Source organism: Beta vulgaris, chromosome 4 (assembly GCF_026745355.1).
Source record: "Beta vulgaris subsp. vulgaris cultivar EL10 chromosome 4, EL10.2, whole genome shotgun sequence".
Taxonomy (NCBI): Eukaryota; Viridiplantae; Streptophyta; class Magnoliopsida; order Caryophyllales; family Amaranthaceae; genus Beta; species Beta vulgaris.
Window position 1 is genome coordinate 60,433,244 of NC_079205.1, and position 24,835 is coordinate 60,458,078.

Sequence of the window (24,835 nt, forward strand, 5' to 3'; positions counted from 1 at the left end):
TTTCTTTAATATCTATTGTAGATGTCGTTTGGCCTTCAATTAATGAAATTTCTCTCTCAAAAAAAAAAAAAAAGGTAGAGTTCGAGCAAATATCAATTATTGAATAAGAAATCAATGACTCATGTATTATGTTTTCAAAATCTCTCCTGATTTTTTTTAATCAAAATACACACCTCCTTATTTTCCCATTACCATCAATACGAGCCATTAATTTTAAAATATATAGTTTAGATACCACCATATTTTATAGAGGATTTGGACTCTCTGTTGATAGGATTTCCTTCAAAAAACTGACGAATACTAAAACAGCTTGAATTCGTTAAGACTCCTAATTATTATCGGACTAGGAAATATTATCCAAAATCACATAGAGTCATAAACCCTACTTCTATATAGGTGAGTTCGAATTCTCTCGAGTTCACTCAAACACTAGAGGATTCAAACACCTATATAAATAGTCACTTAAAGTCCTAAACCAATTTTTCTCTGATTATTTCATCATCAACTAACTCACATTCTTGTCAAAAAAAACTAACTCACGCTACCATAAAACAACCATCTTTCTTTTTTGTTCTCAAACCTCCCTCTCTTTGTTAACCACAAAATCATATCTTTACTTACCTTATTTTATTTTTATGGATTTCCAAACAACAAATCTACAACCCAGTTCATCAAAAATCAGCCGTTTCAAATCTTCATTCTCTGTTCTTTAAGTGTTTATTAAGAAGCAGTACTTCATCTGATCGATCACTTTTGAAGGAAACAAACCAACTCTAGTTCTAAACTCTCGTACGTGCTTTCGTGTTTCGCTTTCGTGTTTCGAGAGGTTAATCATGGGTTCGAGTTTACAAGAAGACGACATTGAAGAGTTGGAGGTTGTCGAGAAAGATCCAACAGGACGTTATGTAAGGTACGAGGAAGTCCTAGGAGAAGGGGCGTTTAAAACAGTTTACAAAGGTTTTGATGAAGTTAATGGTTTAGAGATTGCTTGGAGTAAAGTTGAGTTAACAGAGAAGATTTTTAAGTCACAAAAACATCTTCAGAATGTATGTTCAGAAGCCAATCTTTTGAAGTCTTTAAAGCATGAAAACATCATGAGATGTTTTTATTCTTGGATTGATAATGAGAAGAAGACAGTTAACATGATTACTGAGTTGTTCACTTCAGGAGATATGAGTCAATATCGCAAGAAACATAATGGTGTTGATACAAAGGCAATCAAGAATTGGGCTAGACAGATTTTAAAAGGATTAGATTATCTTCACTGTCATAATCCTCCGATTATTCATAGAGATCTTAAGTGTGATAACATCTTTATTAATGGAAATTCGGGTAAGGTGAAAATTGGTGATCTTGGACTTGCAGCAATGCTTCAACAAGGTACTCCTGCTACTCGTGGTGCTGGTGGTACGCCAGAGTTTATGGCACCGGAGCTTTTTGATGATGAGTATGATCAACTCGTTGATATCTATTCTTTCGGGATGTGTTTACTTCAGATGGTTACACGGGAATTACCATATAGTGAGTGTACTAGTTCTTGTCAGATTTATAAGAAGATTATTTCTGGAGTAAAGCCTGCTGCTCTTGGCAAAGTGACTGATTTACAGGTGAAACAGTTCATTGAGAAGTGTTTGGGTCCTGCGTCTGAGAGACCGTCTGCAATTGATCTTCTGAATGATCCGTTCCTTGCATCGAGTGATAGTGGATCATCCATAGCATCTAGTAAAACTCTGAGCATGACATCTGAATCTGTCTGTTCATCATCTGTCTGTTCATCATCTGGTAAACCTGAGGTGGCTAGTTCATTACCTAGTTTATCAGCTGCTGCTCCTGTTGAGATAGCGAAAGCAGTTGTCAGTAAGGATAAGTTCTTGAAGTTAGATGGGAAGGTGTTAAAGGAGAAGGATTCAATATCAATGACATTATGGACTGTTGATGTTAGAGGTCATAGAGAAAAGATTGAGTTCGTTTTCTTTATCGAAACTGATACATGTGAATCTGTTATGGAAGAGATGGTGAAGGAGCTCGAGTTATCAGTTGAAGATGCAGCACTGATAACTGAAATTATGGAAGGAATGGTTACAGAAATTGTGAATGGTTACTGTAAGCTTGAAAAATCATCCAAACCTCCCAGTGTTGATTCTCAAGTACTTGCACAGAGTAAATCTGGTGCAGACCACGATTTAGTGCTGCAGGTTCACCCTGATTTAGTGCTGCAGGTTCACCAGGATTTAGTGCTGCAGGATGATTTGAAGTGTAAAGGCGCGAATGAAAGTGAAGATTATCATTCAATTATGCCCAGAATTTCTGCTGATGCACTGAGGAATATATGCATAAACAAACAAGATACAGAGGCAATGAGAATAGATGAAAGGAAGTGTAGCAAAGTGGTAGCTAAGGCGCATTCTAGATCGCAACTTAGGAAGCTGTTGTTTCTTTGCCAGAATAGATTTTAGGTTAATGTTTGTGTTTGGTTTTAGTATATTGTAGTACTTAATTCATGCTATGAAATTCAATAGTTTTAGTATATGACAGTGCTTAATTCATGCTATGAAATTTAATAGTGAACACATCCCTTATTAGTTCAGTGAACTTGTCTCTTTTTTTGCTGGTTTAATATGATGCCTATTGTTTTCTTCTCTAACTTCTACTGTACATGAAATGGAACAACACTTCCCTCTCTTGTACTTCCTTGGTTTAGAAATAGTTGCACCGTTTGCATAGTATTTACTATTCACATGTTACACTTTGATTGTCTTTAGTGATTTATAATATTGTAGAAAAAGTATGCGCATGTGGGATGTTGTTATATGCATCTCAACTATCTTCTTAATATCAACTTTGTATAATTTTTACTTATTGATAATCAAATATATTAATGGTTGAAAACATAAATCGAAGTTTATTTTGGTACAAGAATGGTGTCCAATCAAAGGATCAAACAAACCCTTCATAGTTCATTACCCCCTTTCCCCACATACCTTTTACAAGAATCGAACACAGGAAGAACAGTTGTGGAAGATGATGGCTCTAGTATATTATATTGAGCTTTGTGTAATTCAAAACCATTTGAATTTCTTGTTGTTCAGATTATAAAAAGTAGTATATCTAAAAAAATGTACATATATATGATTCATGAAGTAGTATATTGAAATCAAAGACCATATTTTATGACAACAATCATATCAAATTACCTGAAAACCATAACTATAAAAAAACATACCCAGATCACCAAACACGATCATGAGAGAAAGCACGTAATAAAAGTTTTTATTTTAATTACCTGTTTTTAAAGGAGGGGGCAATATTCAGATGGTAGAAAGAAGAGAATATTGATCGAACCCTAATTGCGACTAAAGTACAAATGATTTTTTTTTTTTTTTGGCGACAAGTACAAACAAACTGATTAGCTTATTAACTTACCCTGTCTAGCTGCTACTGCTAAACTATGCGCTAGAGTGACCTCCATTCTACTGGTTTTCTTTATTCTACAATAACTAAACCCCCTACATAGGGCTCTGATATCATGAACTAGGGTGGCAATCTCGAAAGGTTGATGTTGGCTATCAATTGCTCTGATAACTTCCACTGAATCCGTGTGAATCTGGATGTGTTGTATTCCTCTCATTTTTGCTTCGAGTATACCCCTGTATACAGCGTAAGCTTCTGTTTGTATGGACGAAGAGGTGACAACTATAGCATTACCTTCGAAAACATTCAAACCATTCACCCTTGCTGCCCATCCGATTCCTGCTCTTGGAAACTTATCCTTGTAACACTTCCAGGCTCCATCAACTGCCACAACGCACAAATCTTGTTGTTGGTTTGCGTCGTGGGAAATAGGGACATCCTGCTGAGCTTCTCTTGATTCATCGCCACTTTTTCGAGAAGTTGCCGTAATATTTTTGCTCTCCTCCCATTCTTTTAGGAGGGCGATTTTTCTATGAATAATCATAGAAGGGTCCTTATTTATTTGTTTGAAGGCGATATCATTTCTATGGATCCAAATTGACCAAAGAATTACTACGAACTCGGTGGCTCTTCCCGAATTGATTCCATCTTCCTTCCAAAATAACCTCAGGAAATTACATATCCAATCTGCCAGCGGAATAATGTGACTCGAAGACGTTATGATGCCAAGGGAAGAGCCTAACCAGACACGGGCAGATATTTCACAATCTCTAAACAGATGTTTGTCATCCTCCTCCTGCTGATGACACAAATAGCAAGTTGGAGATACGGGAATGTTGCGTTTTCTCAAATTGTAGTTTGTGGCAATGGCGTTATTAATAATCCTCCAAACGAAGATTTTCCATTTAGGTCTAAGATTTGATGCCCATAACTTACTCCAAAAAGGAGTGCGATTTTTTCCTTCTTTAAGCTCTCCTCTTTGATTTAAAAGATGTATATACATATCCTTCACTCTTACCGATCCTGATTTGGACTCACTCCATGCATATTGGTCTTGGAATGATTCTTGTGGGAGGTATGTAGACAAAATCCTGATTGAGGTTTCAGGAGAGAAAGTCCTCCATATGAGCTGTGCATTCCATGAATTATTTTCTGGACACATTAGATCCCTTACTTGATGCAGACCCAAATTTTCGAGACTGATGCCCGATTTCAACTTAATGGACCCACCCCTTAACCATTTGTCTTCCAGAATATTAGTGGTGGCTCCATCCCCTATCAATTTGATAAAACCTTGTGAACAATCTTTAATCGACCTGCAGAGCCCCCGGAATCCCCAAGTCACTCTTCCTATCTTATGTTTTTGCATAATCATGTTCACCGGGGTGTTTTTGTATTTGGCACAGTAGACCCGAGAAATCAACAATTGAGGAGAGTTATGGATCCTAGTTGCTTGCTTTGCCAGAAGCGCTTTATTAAACAGATGTACATTGCGTATTCCCAGACCTCCACTCCCCTTCGGAAGTTCTAGAGTATCCTTGCTCTTCCAGTAAATTGGTTTTGCTTCCCGTGTCCCCGCCCAAAGGAATCGGGCAAAAATTGAGTTTAACCTGTCTGCTATTGTCTTTGGAATGAGGAACACACTAAGGATATTGAGGCTGAGCATAGAAAGAACACTGTTTATGAGAAGCATTCTTCCTGCAATGGATAGGGAAAGATGATGCCAGCTTGAAAGTCGATTCTCAACTTTTTCCACTAGAGGAAGGAATTGCCTAGATGATCTTCCATTCACCTCGACATTGCATCCTAGATATTTCCCGATTGACTCGGCATCAGGAGTATTAACAATTCCCCTCATTTGTTGTCGACTCCCTATTGGCGTATTGGGGCTGAACATAATGAGAGATTTATTAAAGTTGATTACTTCTCCTGATAATCTACTGAATCTTTCTAGTATGCTTTTGACCCCTGCACATGATTCTGGTGAGGCTTTGAAGAATATTAGGGCATCATCTGCAAAAAATAAGTGAGAAATCGACGGCCCTGTTCTAGAAAGTTTTATGCCTTGAATGATTTTTTCCTCAGAAGCTTTCGTTAGAAATCTAGATAGAATTTCCATGACAAGAATAAAAAGATATGAAGATAAAGGATCTCCCTGTCTAAGGCCACAAGTGGGGTTGAACCTCTGCGAAGGCTCTCCGTTTATGAGAATGGAGTACGAGACGGTGGTGACGCACTGCATGATCCAGTGACAGCAAATAGCTGGAATTTTCATCTGGGTGAGAAGCCAGTGGAGGAAGTTCCAGTCAACCTTATCGTAAGCTTTGAACATATCGATTTTTAGAGCAGCATAATATTGCTTTCCCCTCGTCCGTTGCTTGATACCACTCACTAGTTCATGTGCAATGAGACAATTATCTGACATGAGCCTCCCCGGGACGAAAGCATTTTGATAAGGAGAGACAACACTTTTCAAAATCGGTTTAAGTCTGTTGGAGATAAGCTTTGATATAGCTTTATATATCACATTGCACATGCTTATTGGTCGGAATTGGCTAGCTTCTTCTGGTCTCTCCTTCTTCGGAATTAGGCAAATGTTGGTATAGTTCCACTCTTTAAGAAGAAATCCCGAAGAGAAAAAATGAGATACCGCTTGCCAGATATCTTTCCCCACTATAGACCAATATTTCTGATAAAACATAGCTGGGATTCCATCCGGCCCTGGGGCTTTGAGACTGCCCATTTGAAAAATCACTTGCTTAACTTCCTCTAATGTGATCGGTTTGACTAGGTTGAGCTGCTGTTCGAGGGTTATTTGAGGGATGAGATTTTGGATAGATCCAAGTTCTTCCCAGTAATTATCATCATGATGAGCGCCCTGATATATGCGAAAAAAAGGATTTAGGATCTCCTGATGAATGTCATCCTTGTTTGAAACCCAGTTTCCCTCTGCAGTTTTAATCATTAAGATCTCATTTCGACGCTTTCGTCGTTTTGCCTTTCTGAAGAACCATTTGGAGTTAGAATCCTCCCACGCCCTCCATTTGCTTTTAACTCTTTAATTTGTTGCCAATATTGTAATTGAATGTCTACCATTTCTCTTACTTCCTTCTTAACTTTCTCATCAGCTATCCCGCCATGCTCGACTGGTAGATTGGCTTGAATTTCCCCACACTTCTCCAGCCCTTTTTCCCAGCTAATTTCATGATTCTGCTTATAATCTTTACACCATTTGAATAGACAAATGATTTAGTACAATAATTAAATTTCAAGTGGTCAAATCAAAATGTCGGAAAGAATTGACTATAATTGAATTTTCAAGAAAGATAGATTTGAAGTCGAATTTCGAAATAGATGATTGGAAAAATGGAAGATAATAATTACAGACATGACTTAAACTTGTAATGAGTGAAAACAACATTAAGATTACTCTTACGTCCCCTCAAAAAAAAAAAAAAGATTACTCTTACGTAATACTCCCTCCGTTTTTTTTTAGATGTAACATATTGACTTTGGACACTATTCATCCAATACACTTTGACCACTGATTGTTATTTATACATAAGAAAAAATATAGTCATGTGGGATCTTGTTTGATTCGTCACGGTATACACTTTCCAAATATATATTTTTTATAATTTTTACTTTTATACAATTGGAGATATTATTGGTCAAAGTTGTGCCTCGGCAAATGTGAAAAGTCCAATGTTACATCTAAAAAAAACGGAGGGAGTACTATAGACAATTAAGTAGAATAATTAAATGCAGTTAATACTAAAATTGTAGGTTGAGTTCTGCGCATAAATTGTGTTAGAAAGAAAGATATCAAGGTAGTGGATGATGACGAGCTTAAGTACAAATGAGCCTATTCGACTCTTGCTGACATTTAATTAAAAGTAATAAGATCTTATACACGAATTTATCAATTTCTTTAATTATTACACAAAAGAATCCAAAAGTACAAATTGACTAAAAAAAGAGTTGAGATTTGGATCAAGACAAGTGCAAAATTTAACCCATAAATCATACTTCCTCCGTCCTATTTTACTTCTCGTGTCACTTTCAACATAGAAATTAAGAAAATTATAATTATCATGTACTTATATTGAAAATTATTGTATTTTTTGAAATTACTGACACGAAAAAAAAATGTAGTAGCCTAGTACGGCTAGGAGGTCGGTCATTCAAGAGTTCAAAACAAGTGCAAAGTCTAACCCATAAGGCCATAACACAAGTTGAGAAAGAACAATCACAACTTCACAAGTTTACAACTCTAATCATCACTTTTGCCCTTTGATACTACTATTAATCAAGTTACACGATCAGGCAAATGTCGAAAATTTCCTGACATTAGTATTTCGTTTTGTGTCAAATATAAGTATGAACTATGAAGCGTCGATTAATTGGTAGCTTTCTTCCTCTCTTTGTTATGTTAATCTTCAATCCTTAATCATTTCTCGTCTTCAATTTCCGTAAAATTCCCGAAATTACTGTAATTTTGTTCATAGAGTTGACGAAAAATGCAAAATTAGGGTTTATAATCCAAATTTCCCCAATTTTCTTCTTGTATCATCCTCTTCACTGTTATTTCCAAATTGAAATGCCTTTTACTTCATTCTACCGTTGTCTCTCTCTCCAGGCAGCTTGATTCTGAGTTAATTCTCTCGATTGCATTTTCTAGGTATTCTTACCAACTGTTGCTACTATTCGTGGCCACGTTGATTTGTGTTGCTCATATTTTACAAGAGATGCTTACTTATAAATCGGAACTACGATCACTGGGGGAACCATATTTAATACCAAAAATGCTCGACGAGTAGACGAGAAATCTAAAAATTGCTTTTTCGAGGTTCTAAATATAGAAGAGGTTGGGGGAATTCCTTACTTTATAGTTTAAGGACTCTTTAATCTATGTTACCCAGGATTCGGTACCCACGTCTAACATGGGTACACGTTCAAGTGTTTGATTCGGCTATTTTGTGAAAGCTCTCAATGATTTTGGCCCAAAATGAAATGTCTAAGAGTTAAGTTATACCATGTCCGAGTGTCGAGGATCCGACACGGGTACTTGAAATAAAACGAAGAGTCCAAGTAACATAGTCTTTAAAACCTCAATTAATGGCTTTATCCACTGTGGTGAACTGCCCCTAAGATGTTTGATAGAATTGTAAAGCTTGGTTTCCAACCTAACATTGTTACCTATGGTAGTATGGTGCTATGATCAAAGGGGTTTCTAGCACACGCGACAATGCGGGTGCTCTTAGCTCAGGAAGATGGATTAAACCCAATGTTGTCACTTATATCTCCTTAGTTTGAGGTGTCTACAACTTGGCTTTCGTGTAGAGGCTGAATATATGTTAGATTAGTTGTTGGACAATAATGTTGCACCGGAGTATTGATGAAGCACAAATCATTCTAGACAAGTCATGGTTAAAATTCAGTACTTGTCTACTCGTTGGTTATTGTTTTTGTAGTCAGATGGAAGATGTAGGTATAGTATCTGATTGCATGACTTGTTACTTTTAATACTACTATACTAGTATTATTCAGGGACATTGCAAAATTTAGAAAGTTAAGAAACATTGATGAGGCTATTCATTTATTCCGAGAAATGTTTCAGATAGGGATGGCACTGATCTTGTCACCTGTACTACTCTTATTAATGGACTATGCATAGCCGACACACTCCCTCTTTGCTTGCACACTAACTTCACACGAATCCGAGCTCATGGTGGATAATGTTGTCTATTGATATTTCCATCTATGGTATCCTAATGGGAAGCTTGTGTGAGATTGGGAGACTTGAACATGCAGCAAGTTTTTTTTTCCTGATCTTGTATTTAGAGGGATTCAACCTCATAATAGAATGTATACGATATTGATTAAAGTTTGTGCAAGAAAGGGCTCATGGGTGAAGCTATTTTATTGTTGAGCAAAATGGAGGAAGATGGTTGCTTCCCTGATGATTGTACCTATAAACGATCATTAGAGGATAATTTTTCAATTATGAATTATCAAAAGCATCATCTTATTGGGATCTTGTGGTTAGCAAGGGATCTGAAGCTGATGCCGGCACTTTTGCATACTTGTCGGCCTGACCTCTTCTGGTAACTTAAGTGACTCATCTATGGACCAAGTTTATCAAATCACTTGATTAAGATGATTGCAGCTATGAAGAGATTTTGAAGCTCTGCTAATCAAGAATTCTGCTTCAAATCCAAGTAAGCATTCTATATGAGGAGTCAGGTGTTACAGATGACTGATTTTTGCATAGTTTGTACTTAATTACATGTATGTGATTCCTGCTTACATTTTCTTTGAGCTGATTTGAGCTTGCTGACATGTTATTTTGTGACCTTTGTTTCTCTTACTTGGTTTATTGTTGCTTCCATTGATCTTTTGTCAGAATAGTTTCTGGAAAAGGCTCAATAATTCTGGATGTACATTTCTAGATCCATCTTTTGAACTGTGGAGACGTCAATTGGGCTGAAATTTAGTTACAGATCCCCCTGTTATGTTTCTACTAGTCAAACTACAACTTGTTGGATTTGGCAAATAATGGGGATTCGGCACCCGAAACTGATACTATCCCATTTTAAGACCCCAATATCATCTAAAAGATCAGTAAAAAGGGTAATAACTCACCACCATAACTTCATAAGACTATTAGAGGCATTTATCCTGGTAAAAGCTGACCCGAACATTCAACCAGACCAGACCTAATCAGAAATAAAGGCCGTTGATGGTTAGATACCATCTTGGATTCTTCATTTGAGATTGTGGCAAAGACATCGCCAAGAGTGAGTTCAAGAAATTAAATTTGCATTAGAGGTTCTTTTTTTGGTTGTAGTGCTATAAGGTCCAATTAACTGTTGGTATATTAGTGCTGTTATGTGGTGGGCTTAACTGTGGCTTTTTAGTATTATTGGTGAGTGTTTACAGTTCAATGGCAGTTAAAGAAACAGGAGGAAGGATTGGAGAATGCTTTCTTTTCATCTACTTATGGTTTTCTTACATCAGCGAACATAATGTACGTACGTGTTTTATGTATCACAAAATCCATTACGAGATGGGTCTCACCACAATATTTTTGTGAGATCACTTGGACTTCTTTAATAAGGATCTTATTGGCAGTGCAAGCTCCACCAACTAACTTCATCTGTAGTAACTATTTTTTTTAGTTTTCTCCTTTTATATAGATCTTCCTAGGTTTATTATATGCCTTCCTAATAGATATTTTCCTAGGTTTCTAATAAATTATTATTGGTTGTAGTAGCTAGATGTAGGTTTGGACTTTTATACTTAGGTGGGTAGGTCTTTACAAGATTATTTAAAGATTAATGTCTAACCAGCACTTCTGCTAGTATGATTGTATGAATAGACACTCACATTGTAGGTCATTATAATGTGCACTAAATCACTGCAAAATAGTGCTATATCCAATTAAGTTGCTTTCCATGAAACAAACTAATCTTTCTTGGCAGGAGAGATAAAGTTCAATTGAGTAGATAACTTGTTAGTGTATTCTGATGAGCGATTTATATTGAAAAGGATAATCCTTCATTGTAATCCAATTTGTAATGAGCGGTTTATATGTTACTCGAAATCCTTTTGCACTATTCATACACTTCACTTTTATTATCATTTGTGATTTATACGTAAGAAACTGGGATCTTGTTAACAATAAAAATCGTCTAAGTTGGTATATGAATAGTGCAAAATGTGGTTAAAAAAGAATGGAGGGAGACAGGGAGTATGAGTACATTTTGCTGAAATAGTTGATTTTGTAGGAGATAGTGCATTGTTTTTTGTTTGAATGAGAGAATGGGTCGGACACTGATTTTTAAGTTTTAGGGAAGAAATATATAATGAAAATATTAATGAACCGTTTCTAATTATGGAAGTGTGAAGTGTATTATGAACCGGGATAAGGAACGCGTAAAGCGTATTCTAGTAGAATGGGAGTAGCACTTTAGTAGGAAAGATGTACTAGTATTATAGAACTTGGCTAATTAGTACTCCCTCCGTCTTTTTTTATTTGCTACATTTTGCCATTTAGGGGTGTTTCAATTTATTTGCTACATTTGCAAATATTTCCATATATAGTACATAGGTCCCACACTTTATTTACAAATTTGCCATCACTCCCTTCTTGATTTTGTAAATATTTCCATATATAATACATAGGTCCCACAATTTACCTATTTGCTTTTTTGTTAATTCCATTTATGTCAATGATCCCCACTCCCTCCTTGGTCTTTGTGAAAAAGTGCTTGTAGCAAATAAAAAAAGACGGAGGGAGTACTACATATGAAAAAGTTATTTTGGACCACAAGAATTTTGGTTAGTGGTTGTTAATAATGCACTTTTGTCTAAATATTATGGTAATAATCATACTTACTTTCTGCCTTTAATTTTTAATTTACAAAAAGCAGACTCAATGAGAAGCTATGCCATTGGACTATGACCTTGTGCAGATTGGCTTGTTGGAGAATAGAAGTATAAATGATTTCATGTTAGTGCTCTAAGTGACCTTTATTATCAAAATTATCTTTGTTTCTTCTATAACTAAATACTAGTATATTCATAAACATGTTGCTTTTCCCACCCATTTAATATTCTTTGGTTTTGGATTAATATAAAGTACATTGAAGTGGCTAATTTAAAAATGTCTATGTTTCTAATAGTCAAGTAGTAGACCTTCCGGATGCTTTGAATTAGAAATCTATTATAAATGTTGGCGCTGATGTTTATACCGGTGAGTTTATATTTACCCATCGTGTATCGTCTGTATGGCATCAATATGTATAATTTCTTGCTCTTGACAATGTCTGTTTTTTCTTTTTCCCCATACAAATATCTTCTTCTGTAGTCGCATAGATGCTTCTCTACGTACAATGTCCAAAAGAAATTTATTGTCTCTGACATTGCTTCTGCTTGCTTTTCCATGTCTAATGCGAGCCTCTTTCTCTCAGTCACAACCAACCACCATGCTTACTGCTGCCACCAATACTACACTGTCTGGATGCCCACGCGAATGTGGGAATGTAACAATCCCCTATCCTTTTGGCATCGGGAGAGGCTGTTCCTTGGGTTATAACTATGTTATAGTCTGTGACATACAAAATAATTTCTCGGTACCTAGACTTCCTGGTAGACAGGTTCTTGATATATCCGATACTCAGTTGATAATTACAGCCCGTCCTGCTGCTGCTTCTTGCGAGTCTGCTCTAACAGAATCAGGTGATCATAACACCTGGAACAACGTAAGTCTGGCAGGGCTACCTTATGCCGTGTCATCCACCTCCAACAAGTTTGTGGTCACTGGTTGCCATCACTATGGATTGATCGAGGCACAAACAATTAGTGGCCGGGAAGTTACTAGCTGTGTCGCCTTGTGTACTAGAGAAGAGGATTTACTTAATGAGATGTGTTCTGGGATTGGTTGCTGTGAAGCTCCTATTCCAAAGGGCTTACGAGTCTGGAATACTAGCCTAGAAAAGATATATTACAACACTAGTATGTCATCAGGGAATTGCACCTATGCTTTCATACTCGAAAAATCTACCTTAAAATATAGGGGGTTCCAAGATGCTGGACCTCTGAAAAGCGTGCCTCTGGTACTTGACTGGTTTATTCCTGATGAGCTGTGTAAAAATGCTCAGAAGAACTCAACTACATTTGTATGCTAAGAGAATACAACCTGCATTGATCTTGATCATGTTCTCGGAGTTGTAGGATATCGATGCCAATGTCTTCATGGGTATCAGGGTAATCCTTATCTTAGTCCAGGGTGTACAGGTTAGCATAATCACCCTCTCTAATTACATGCTATTATTTTGTTTGACAACTAGGAAATTCAGATCATATCATGTGACCCCATATGACTATTGCTATCTCTTTTTTCAGATATTGATGAGTGTGCTGGGGCTAATAATCCTTGTTCTGGCACTTGTGTCAATATTCCAGGTAGCTATGAGTGTCATTGCTCAACTGGTTATTTTGGTGATGGCAGGAAAGAGGGAACTGGTTGTCGTGCTAACAATTTGAAATTGTTCTTTGGTCTTGGTAAATCTTTCAAAGCAGTACTTGTTAGTTTGGTCATGTAACACAATAAGCGGAGATAGTTATATTAGTTGTTTGCCTAGAATAACTTGGTTACGATGCTTGAACATTATTGTGGAATGGAAGTAATAAAAAACTGCCTTGTTGAAACATTGTCTGTGCTCTGCAGGACTTGGCTTAGGCTTGGGATCTATACTTTTCTTGCTCAGTGGGTTTTGGCTTTTCATTTTAGCTCGAAGGAGGAGGGAGATAATGGAAAGAGCTAAAAACTTTAAACAAAATGGTGGTTATTTGTTGCGACAGCAAATGTCATCCAAGGATGGTATGATAGAAAAAACAAGAATTTTCACTGCTGATGAGCTAGAGAAAGCTACTGATAATTTCAATGAAGACAGAGTTCTTGGTCAGGGAGGTCAAGGTACAGTTTATAAAGGTATGTTGAGTGATGGAAATATTGTTGCCATAAAAAAGTCCAAGATAGGAGATCAAAGCCAGTTGGGTCAATTTATCAATGAGGTGGTTATTCTGTCCCAAATCAACCATAGAAATATAGTCAAGCTATTAGGATGTTGTTTGGAGACACAAGTTCCTCTGCTAGTCTATGAATTTGTTCCAAACGGGACTCTTTCTAAGTGTATCCATGATCCTAGTGAAGATTTCCCGGTTACATGGGAAATACGGTTACATATTGCTATAGAATTAGCCGGAGCTCTTTCTTACTTGCACTCTGCAACCTCACAGCCTATTTTCCATAGAGATGTCAAATCCACCAATATACTTCTTGATGCGAAATACAGAGCTAAACTATCAGATTTTGGAACATCAAGATCTATTGCTACTGATGAAATTCATTTAACCACTTGTGTTCAAGGCACATTTGGATATCTAGATCCTGAATACTTTCGATCACACCAATTCACTGACAAGAGTGATGTTTACAGCTTTGGGGTGGTTCTTGTGGAGCTTTTGACAGGGTCAAAGGCTATTCGTCGAACTGACTCTCTTCGCGGACAGAGCCTAGTGTGGTGGTTTTTGTCCGCTATGGAAAATTTGCGCTTGTATGATATATTGGCTGTCCGAGTTGCAAAAGAGGGTAAGAAAGAAAGCATCCTTACCACCGCCAATCTTGCTAAGCAGTGTTTGAACATGGATGGGAAAGAAAGGCCAACAATGAGAGAAGTTGCTTTACAGTTGGAGGTCATCAGTAGACTGGAAGATGTGCCTATTTCACTTCAAAACACTCAGCCAGAAGCTGGTGTGCAGAAATTCACAGAAATTGAAGTGAGTAGAAGTGATAGTCTATTGCCTCCCTGTTCATCTTACACAGAAGAAGATAGTTCTTTACCTTGAATTGGATCTGTCACCTCTATATATTCCACACTAATTTATCAAAAAGGGCCAACAACCATACATAAGTTACTGTGAACGTAGATATCACGAGCTAGAGTTTTCTGTACTTCCTTTCGCTTGTAGAGTTGTAGTTCTGCAATTTCCACTTATTAGTTGTCATTGGCATACACATTTAGACTGTTATTACGCAGCTGTATGGGCTAAGGCTGGGTTTTGGTTTGGTTTCGTTTTGGCGTGTAGTAAGTGTCTAAGTGGGGTGAGTGTAATTTTCTTTCCTGTATTGATCTTGTACATTCTGTCAAATTAAGAAGGCAGTGCCATAGTTGCTGTAATTGCTGATACAGGGATAATCTCAGTTTCATTACCAACCCCCCAAAAAAGAACTTGGGCTCAGCAAAACCATCGGAACTTGGATACTGTAGACATATGTAATTGTTTTTTTTTTCCGACATCGTGACATATGTAATTGCTGATACAGGGAAATGGTGTAACTAGCTCTGTTTTGTGCTCAAGTACATGCTCATAATCCATCAGGTGAAGATCATGATTTTGCTGGTGAATCAGTTTGCAGTGTGATGGGAGTAAAGGCTCAAATTGTCTATCGTCTTCTTTTTAACTTCCCCTACACATTTCTTATCCAAAAATTCTAAAAGAAATCCACTACACATGTAACAAGACTCCTTCTAAGCTCTGACCCCTAAGAGGTAGCTCATCTTGAACGGCTTTAGAGTTTAAATGATGTGTGCTTACAGCAGGTCAGAAAAGAAATTTTACATATTAATTGAGAAACTTTATTGCACGAATGATATTGTCAAATGTACACGAGGATCAAAGAGAGAAGAGAGAGGCAAAAAAATTTCGTTGTGCTATGAGAGCGAAAAAGAAATATATTGCCAAAAACGTCAACGTTGCAACTTGCGAGAACTTTATTAAATGCAAAACATTGCAATTATTAAAAAATGAAAAAATTATTAAGCACTTAGATGTCTAAGTAATATAGTTTTTATCCGAAAGTCGATTATACAATCAAATGTGTGATTTACGTGATTCTATCGTTAATTTTAAATTTGACTTATTACATTTAATATGATAAACCCTGATTTCACGTGATTGAAACTGACTAGGGATAATACTTTTTATTTATCTAAGTTAATAGATTTGTAAAGCATTACACTCCAATAGATTGGGATTTAAACAATAACTAGAAAGAATGGGAAAAATTCTATATAGAGTACTGGAAGATTCCATGATTTGAAGCCTTTTTGTCATGATATCTACAATTTTGTTAGCCTCTCGTCTATAGTGTAGGATCTTCAACTTATGAAGTCTCGAATTTGGAATCCTTACTTATAGATGGGGAAGGTGGGATGTATTTTGGATTCTTTCAAGGATGAATTCTTGAAAGGGGAGAGATAAGCGCTCAAGGGACCATTTGTTATGGCTAACATTGTCAAGAACAATTTTCATAGTTTGGACTTTGGAATTTATGAGTGGGCTTTCAACTAAACCATGAATGAGCCAAATTCGTGGCCAATTTTATTTTCAAAAGCTAATATCCTTCTCATCACCCAAAATCCACGTCTGTGACATGCTCTTGGGCTAGATTAATCTCAACTTGAAAAAGTGTCTATCCTAATTTAGCCATAAAAGATTTATTCATGAGGATTTTGACTTAAAATAGTGCACAAGCCGAATCATGTTAGTCCACGTGACAAATCAATGAGCCTTTTGCCAGCCAGACATGCAACAGATCACGAAAAAATGATGCAGGATTATGCTCGTGTTAATAAAAGAGGGCACAAGCACAACACGATACATGTGACATATTGCTTGATACCCCTTAAGAATAATTTGTTATTTACCTTTTTGATTGAGAATTAGCAGGCCAAGAAGCGAATTGGCCAGTCGTACTCATGTCGAACTCGAGTTAAAAGGTAAGACGACGTCCACGAGCGTCTCATAGCCCAACAATTGAGTTTTCACATCAGGCTTAACTAGTTTCAAGTTCATGCTAAATCGAGCCAAAGTTGGGTCAGCGATCAGACCACGGTAGTCCTCGTGGCTCGTGACGCCCCGACCATGCACAAGCACAACCCTTTTTGACTTCTTATAAAGTTATTGCAACTTTTCAACTTGCAAGTCCTCTCTTGGGTAAAAGGCAAACTGGCAAATGGATCTTTGTCTTCCCCCTGACACGATTTTCCCAATTTCTAATCACGATTTTCCGATCAGAACAAATGTCGAAATATATCCTGACACTAATATTTCTTTGCGCCAAACGTAAGAATGAAGCGTCGATAATTTGGTAGCTTTTTCTACCCTCTTTCTTATATTAATCTTCCATTCCCTTTAATTTCTCATCGAAACATTACTGTAATTTTGTACATAGATTTGACGCCATTGATGATCCTCACCTGTTTATTTACCATGTGACGAAGACAATTTTGCAAAATTAGGGTTTTCCAATCTCAATTTTCCCCCTTTATCTCTTCCGCCAAATGAATTCCTTTGTGCAAAACACTTAACTTGTATAGAGATACCCCTTCAGTGTGTTATCTTTAATTCATTACTTAATTGCTTTATCCTCTGTTAAATTGTTGGATAAAATTGTAAAGCAGGTTTCCAACCTACTATTGTTACCAATGGTGCTATGGTTAAAGGGTTTTATAGGATAGGCGACAATGCGGGTGTTCTTAACTTACTTAGGAAGATGCAATGTAGTTATGATACGCCTGATCATGTTATGTATAGCACGATTATCGATAGTCTTTGTAAGGATAGGATGCTAAAAGAGGCCATGGACTTGCTTTCGCTACGAAAAGCGAGTGCGTTGAACCCAATGTTGTTACTTATACCTTCTTGGTTCTAGGCCCCTGTCATTCTGGCTTTCGAGTAGTGGCTAAAAGTTATGTTAGATGAGATGTTGGACAGTAATGTTGCACACTTGCAATGATACTCCTACCTTCAACATGCTGCTGGACAGTATTGAATACCTCAAATGAAAAGGGGGGTATTGATGAAGCACAAACCGGTTTCACACTTCATGATTGAGAGAGGTGAGGCTCCAGACAGCATTACTTACAGTGCAGTACTCGATGGTCATTGTTTGCGTGGCCAGATAGATAGAAGATGCTGAGAAACTACTTGATCTCATGGTCTAAAATGGCTGTGAGCCTAATGTTGTAAGTTTCAGTACTATAATTACTGGATATTCCAAAACTAGAAACATTGAGAAGGCCTTCATTTATTTCAACAAATAATTCAGAATGGGAAGACACCTGAATTTGTCACTTGTTCTACTCTTATTGATGGACTGTGCAAAGCGAATGGAATGCTGTCACGTATGCTTCATTGCTTGATGGCGTATGCCTAATTTTTCTGCTTGATGATGCAGTGCATGGAGGATAACGGTGTCGAGCCTGATATCATCATCTGTGGTCTCCTAATGGATAGTTTGTGTGAGGCCGGATGACTTGAACATACAGCAAAATTTGGCTCTGATATTGTATTGAAGGGCTGCAACCTGATTATGATATACATGATATTGGTTAAAGGCTTTTGCTAGAAAGGGCACACGGGTGAAGCTATTCAATTGTTGAGTAAAATGGAGAAAGACAGTTGCTCCCTTGATGATAATGTTTATGATTCAATCATCAGAAATGACTTGTGAAAGGCATTATACTAATATGATCTCATGGTGAGCAAGGGATTGGAGGCTGATGCTGACACTTTTCTGTCTTTTGGTAAGTTAAGTGACTCATTAATCAACTGTGGGAGATTTTGGAGCTATGATAATCAAGAAGTTTTGGTTCAGGTATCCGAGTAAGCATTCTATATGGGCATTAGAGATGACTGATTTTCTGTATTTTTTACTTAGTTTCATGTATGTGATTCCTAGATACATATTCATTGAGCTAATTGGAGCTTGCTGGCATGTCTATTGCTTCTGGTACCTTGATTATTGTTGCCTACTTTGATCTTTTTGTTAGACCAGCTTCTGGAAAAGGCTATATATTTGTGGAAACCTGACCTTCTTTTGTGAAGAAAAATCAATATCCACTTCAACATTATCTTCCTTATCATTCTTTATGCCCCCAGCCCCTTTCTGTGCGTGTACATTATTAGATTTTCTTAACAATTTGGGGGGGGGGGGTAACTTAGCTGTAAATTGAGGTCTAGATAACATTCCATTTCTTATTCTACTTCTACTATACTAAACACACCTTGTTGGATTTGGAAAATAATGGGCATTTGACAGCTGAAAACTGAGAGCACTATCCCATCTTAAGATTCTCTTATCATCTTGCGACTTTGATCATTCTAAAAGATCAGTATGAGGATAATAACTCACCAGCATAAGACTATAAGAAGTTTGCATATGGATTAGGCCTTGTAAAAGTTGACCCGACCATTAAACCCGGCCTGAATGTAATTATGAAATAGAGGCTTTTGATAGTTATGAATTATGATACCATCTGGGTCTGATCCTTTGAGATTGTGGCAAAGACACCACAAGAGTGAGGTTGCTAACTTAAGATTAGTATTAGAGATGTTTTTTTGGGTTGAGAAATTTTTCCAGCCCTCACTCTATGCCTTGGTCTAGGCTCAAGTTGATTCAGTACCCAGTATATCTACACTTCACATGAAGCGTTTCTACATCTATTCAATTTCATCATTAAGGGCTAGGAACAAAAAAGGAAAATGACTGCATTCTGTTTCTTACATTAGTGAAATTAATGGTTTGATTTTGTGTGTTCTTTTCCGTACTCTCTGCAGTATAAAATAGATTACTTATCTGACAGATAAGCAGCCAATATTAAGAGGAATATATGAAAACTGTTTCAGAATACTGAGCAAAAAATATTATTCCCTGTGTCTGTCCCAGAATACTCTTTATACTTATCATGTTGCATATATATTTTTAGGAGACAAGTTGTTTTTTGTTTATCAATTGTTGATATTATTGATAAAGTTAATGTGATATGAGTTAGTTATTTAGGGTAATTGGGACCCTAACTTTCTAGTAGCTAGGAAGAGATGTATTAAGATATTAGTTTACCAATTATAAAAGTGTAACGAGCATTACGGGATGGATGAAAAAGGAAAGTGTACAATAGGTCTGTAGTATGAAAGATCAACTAGTGTTAAAAATTTGACTAACAAGTATTATATAAGAAGTGAATATTATTCTGGACCACGAGAATTTTAGTTAGTGGCTGTTAATAATGCATTAGTGATTTAGTGTCTGAAGATTATGGGAATATCATACTTCAAATTTGCGTTTATTTTTCAATTTACAAAATGCAGACTCAAAGAAAAGCTATGTTATTAAATTATGACCTTGTGGAGATTGGCTTGTTGAAGAATACACATAAATCATGTGATGTAAGTGCTTAGTGACCTTTATTTATCAAAATTATCTTTCTCCCCTCTAACTATATACTAGTACATCATAATCATTTTGTATTTCCCACCCATGGTCCATTTCATCTGGAGCTAAAACTTTTATTCTCTGGCTTTTGATCAATATGGAGTGCATCAAAGTGGCTAATTGTAAACGTCTATGAATTTAATAATCAAATAGCAAATCTTCAGGGTTTTGTGGATTAGGAATCTATTGTGAATGCTGACGCTGATGTTTATATCATTGACTTTGTATTTACCACTCTGTATTGTTTGTGCGCCATGAATACTTTCTTGCTTTTGCCAATATCTTTTGCTCTTTGTTTTTCAATGAAAATCTCTTTTACCTTAGCCGCACATATGCTGCTTCTACGTATAATTTCCTTGACAATTTTACTGTCTCCAACATGGCTTCTGCTTGTTCTTCCATGTCTAGTGCGAGCCTCATTTTTGCTTTCACAACCAGCCACAATGCTCACTGCTGCCAATACTACTTTGTCTGGATGTCCACGTGAGTGTGGAAATTTGACAATCCCTTACCCTTTTGGTATTGGGAGAGGCTGCTCCTTGGGGGATAACTATGTTATCCTCTGTGATGTCCAAAAGAATTACACTGTACCTAGATTTCCTGGTAGACAGATCCTTGATATATCTGAGACCCAGTTGACAGTTACAGTTCATCCTGCTGCTTCTTCTTGTGACACTGTAGAAACAGGATCAGGTGAAGAAAACACCTGGTATACGATTGATCTGACAGCCCTGCCTTATTCAGTGTCGTACACCTCCAACAAGTTTGTGGTCATTGGTTGCCATCACTATGGATTGATCGAGGCACAAACAATGACTGGCCGGGAAGTTTTTAGCTGTGTTGCCTTGTGTACTAGAGAAGGGGACAGAAATAATGAGATGTGCTCTGGCATTGGTTGTTGTGAAGCTCCTATTCCGAAGGGCTTACGTGCCTGGAATAGTAGTCTAGAAAGGATATATTACAATACAACTGTTTCATCAGGGAATTGCAGCTATTCCTTCATACTTGAAAAATCAAGCTTTAAAATTCGGGGGTTCCTAGATGCTGGACATCTGAAAAGAGTTCCTCTAGTGCTTGACTGGTTTATTACTGATGAGTTGTGTAAAAATGCTCAGAAGAACGCAACTACTTTTGCATGCCAAGAGAATACAACCTGCATTGATCTTGATCAGGAACTCGGTGTTGTAGGATATAGATGTAGATGTCTTCATGGATATCAGGGTAATCCTTATCTTAGTTCGGGTTGTACAGGTTAGCATGTTGTTAATCATTCTCTCCAATTCCATGCTATTTTGTTAGTCAACTAGGAAATTATGATTATATCATATAGCCCATATAACTATTTGTACCTTTTTTCCCAGATATTGACGAGTGTATTGGGGCAGATAATCCTTGTTCTGGCACTTGTGTCAATTATCCAGGTAGCTATGAATGTCGCTGCTCAACTGGTTATTATGGTGATGGCAGGAAAGATGGAACTGGTTGTCGTGCAAACAGTTTGAAATTGTTCTTCGGTCTTGGTAAATTTTTTAAAATAAATACTTGTTAAATTGTTCATGTAACGATAAGCTGGGTTAGTTCATATTAGTTGTTTGCCTAGAATGAGGAACTTGGTTAAAATGCTGAAACATTATCTTATAATGAAAATGTAGTTGAAACCTGTTTGTTCTTTGTAGGACTTGGCTTGGGCTTGGGATCTATACTTTTCTTGCTCAGTGGGTTTTGGCTTTTCATTTTAGCTCGAAGAAGGAGGGAGATAATGGAAAGAGCTAAAAACTTTAAACAAAACGGTGGTTATTTGTTGCAACAGCAAATGTCGTCCAAGGATGGTATAGTAGAAAGAACAAGAATTTTCACTGCTGGAGAGCTAGAGAAAGCTACTGATAATTTCAATGAAGACAGAGTTCTTGGTCAGGGAGGTCAAGGTACAGTTTATAAAGGTATGTTGAGTGATGGAAATATTGTTGCCATAAAAAAGTCCAAGATAGGAGATCAAAGCCAGTTGGGTCAATTTATCAATGAGGTGGTTATCCTGTCCCAAATCAACCATAGAAATATAGTCAAGCTATTAGGATGTTGTTTGGAGACACAAGTTCCTCTGCTAGTATATGAATTTGTTCCAAACGGGACTCTTTCTAAGTATATCCATGACCCTAGTGAAGATCTCCCGGTTACATGGGAAATGCGGTTACAAATTGCTATAGAATTAGCCGGAGCTCTTTCTTACTTGCACTCTGCAACCTCACAGCCCATTTTCCATAGAGACATTAAATCCACCAATATACTGCTTGACGCGAAATACAGAGCTAAACTATCAGATTTTGGAACATCAAGATCTATTGCTACTGAGAAAAGTCATTTAACCACTTGTGTCCAAGGCACAATTGGATATCTAGATCCTGAATACTTCCAATCCCACCAATTCACTGACAAGAGTGATGTTTATAGCTTTGGGGTGGTTCTTGTGGAGCTTTTGACAGGGTCAAAGGCTATTCGTCGCACTGACTCTCTTCGCGGACAGAGCCTAGTGTGGTGGTTTCTGTCAGCTATGGAAAATTTGCACTTGTATGATATATTGGCTGTTCGAGTTGCAAAAGAGGGTAAGAAAGAAAGCATCCTTGCCACTGCCAATCTTGCTAAGCAGTGTTTGAAGATGGATGGGAGAGAAAGGCCTACAATGAGAGAAGTTGCTTTACAGTTGGAGCTCATCAGTAGACTGGAAGATGTGACTGTTTCAATTCAAAAACTCTGCCAGAGACCGATGTGCATAAATTCATAGAAATTGAAGTGAGTACAACTGTACAAGTTATAGTCTATTGCCTCCATGTGCTTCTTACGCAGTAGAAGATTGGTCTTTACCTTCAATTGGATTTGTGAAATGTTTTCCACATTAATTGAACAAAAGGTGTCAATAATCTCACATAAGTTGCTGTGAACGTAGGCATCTTGACATAGAATTTTCTGTACTTTATTTTCATTGTAATTCCAAAATTTCCACTTATTAGTTGCCATTGGAAATTACATTTAGGCAGTCTTATTCAGCAGGTGAATGGCTAAGGCATGATTGTTTAGGTGTGGCCTGGCCGTTTATTTAGTGTCTAAGTGGTTGTAGAGTAATTTGCTTTGATGTATTGATCTTGTACAAGCTCAATTGAATTATAAGGCAGTGCCATATATGCTGATAGAGGAATAGTATCATTCTATTTTCCTACCGCCAATAAGAATTTCGGCTGAGCAAAACAAGTGGAACTTGGATGGTGAAGAATTACTTGTGTTTTATCTTTTCGGGGAGTAACTGTTGCAAATAAATTGATTCTGTCCTCTAAATAGGCGTTATCTCATTTGCTTTTTGCATCAGGTGATATGAAGAATTTGAGTGCTACACGACACTCTCATTCTGCAGAAGTTCATGGTCTACATCTCATGCATGTTTCTTGTTTTTACTGAGCTATAAGGTCCACACGATAGCAAATACAATGTTTGAGGCTGTTAAATTATATAATATGGTTATCTTTTTTCTGCAAAAGGATCTTTGAGTTTGATTTATACTTGATGCAAATTCTTTTTGTTAGTCTTGTGAATTCAAATATATACCTTTGAAAGAGGATCACTTTTCTGTTTCACTTGAGTTGCTACCAGGCAGTTCTATAAATCAATAGAGGGGAGATGTTTTTGACCAAGTAATTTTTTTTGTAAACTAAGGACTCAACTTCTTGTGCTAGTTTCATACATCATGAATCCTCTTATCGTGGGCTGAGCTAAAGCTTTTTCTACAGTTATAATATGTCTAACTATCGGTCCTGTACTCCTGTTGTATCTTGAGATGAACATGTCCTGTTGTATCTTGAGATGAACATGAATTTCCATTTTCTTCTTCTTACTGATTCTAGATAAAAAAGCTGGAAGTGATGACTGGTGAGTCATCTTTGAAAAGATAGACAAGAATTTTAATCATCGGAGGAAGAGGATTAATTTTTTGGGCATTCTCTGTTTGTTTGCATTGTTAAAAGAAGATAACTCAAGGAGGAAAGTGCTGAAGGTTTTCTGATTGGACACTCATGCAGCATGAAGCCTCCTTTATCTCATTTTCTCTTGTACAGATATAGGAGCTCCAGATGAAGATAGCAGAGAAACTAATTTTGTCTTTGGGAAGCTTGCGAAACAGTGTTGGAAATCGGATGGTAGACAATGGCAAACAATGTGTGGGGCTCTGCTGAGTTTGAGGTGATCAAACAACATCATGTGCCTGTTTTATCCAAAAGGTCCTTCAAGAAGTCATCAAAAAGACAACGTTGACATTATATTGACTCAATTATGATCTATTGGCTTCATCATCTTATTTAGAAGAATTCTCTTTTATCTTCGAACTGCTGCACCGTCTTCTCTCATTCAACACATTTATCAGAATGTGAAACTCATTTGGAGGATGTTTTGGAAAGAGGAGAGCATAAAGGCACAAGCAGGATATTGCTTCCTGGTACGTATTATAGATATTAGATGGGTGATATTTACATGCTTATTTTATCTAGTGGCAAAGGGTAAAACTCAAGGGGTGCCGGGGCGGGGAAAGGGGGGGGG

At 37.1% G+C, this 24,835-nt stretch overlaps 3 protein-coding genes and 1 pseudogene across 10 annotated transcripts; 3 read left to right on the top strand and 1 right to left on the bottom strand.

Moving 5' to 3' along the window:
- The first annotated feature begins 833 nt into the window (after positions 1–833).
- LOC104902974 (probable serine/threonine-protein kinase WNK11) lies at positions 834–2,509 on the top strand. The gene has a single exon (XM_010690936.3). It carries the CDS (start codon positions 834–836, stop codon positions 2,454–2,456), a length of 1,623 nt encoding a protein of 540 aa, XP_010689238.2. The 3' UTR covers positions 2,457–2,509.
- Positions 2,510–3,406: 897 nt separating this feature from the next.
- On the bottom strand, positions 3,407–6,376 carry LOC104890294 (uncharacterized). The gene has a single exon (XM_010675714.1). The coding sequence runs from the start codon at positions 6,374–6,376 to the stop codon at positions 3,407–3,409; it is 2,970 nt and encodes a 989-aa protein (XP_010674016.1).
- Positions 6,377–9,650: 3,274 nt separating this feature from the next.
- Positions 9,651–15,412, top strand: LOC125491576 (wall-associated receptor kinase-like 1; annotated as a pseudogene).
- A 1,571-nt stretch (positions 15,413–16,983) lies between these two features.
- LOC104890255 (wall-associated receptor kinase-like 1) lies at positions 16,984–24,809 on the top strand. Of its 8 annotated transcripts, none has more exons than XM_048643582.1 (5): positions 16,984–18,648; positions 20,134–20,211; positions 20,666–21,508; positions 21,619–21,777; positions 21,934–23,455. In XM_048643582.1, the coding sequence occupies exons 3-5, from the start codon at positions 20,701–20,703 to the stop codon at positions 23,034–23,036; spliced, it is 2,070 nt and encodes a 689-aa protein (XP_048499539.1). In that variant the 5' UTR covers positions 16,984–18,648; positions 20,134–20,211; positions 20,666–20,700; the 3' UTR covers positions 23,037–23,455. The 8 variants fall into 8 exon arrangements, with proteins under 8 accessions (XP_048499539.1, XP_048499540.1, XP_010673973.1 ...); XM_048643583.1 differs by having other exon boundaries at positions 16,984–18,640; XM_048643584.2 differs by having other exon boundaries at positions 18,534–18,569.
- The last annotated feature ends 26 nt before the right edge of the window (positions 24,810–24,835 follow it).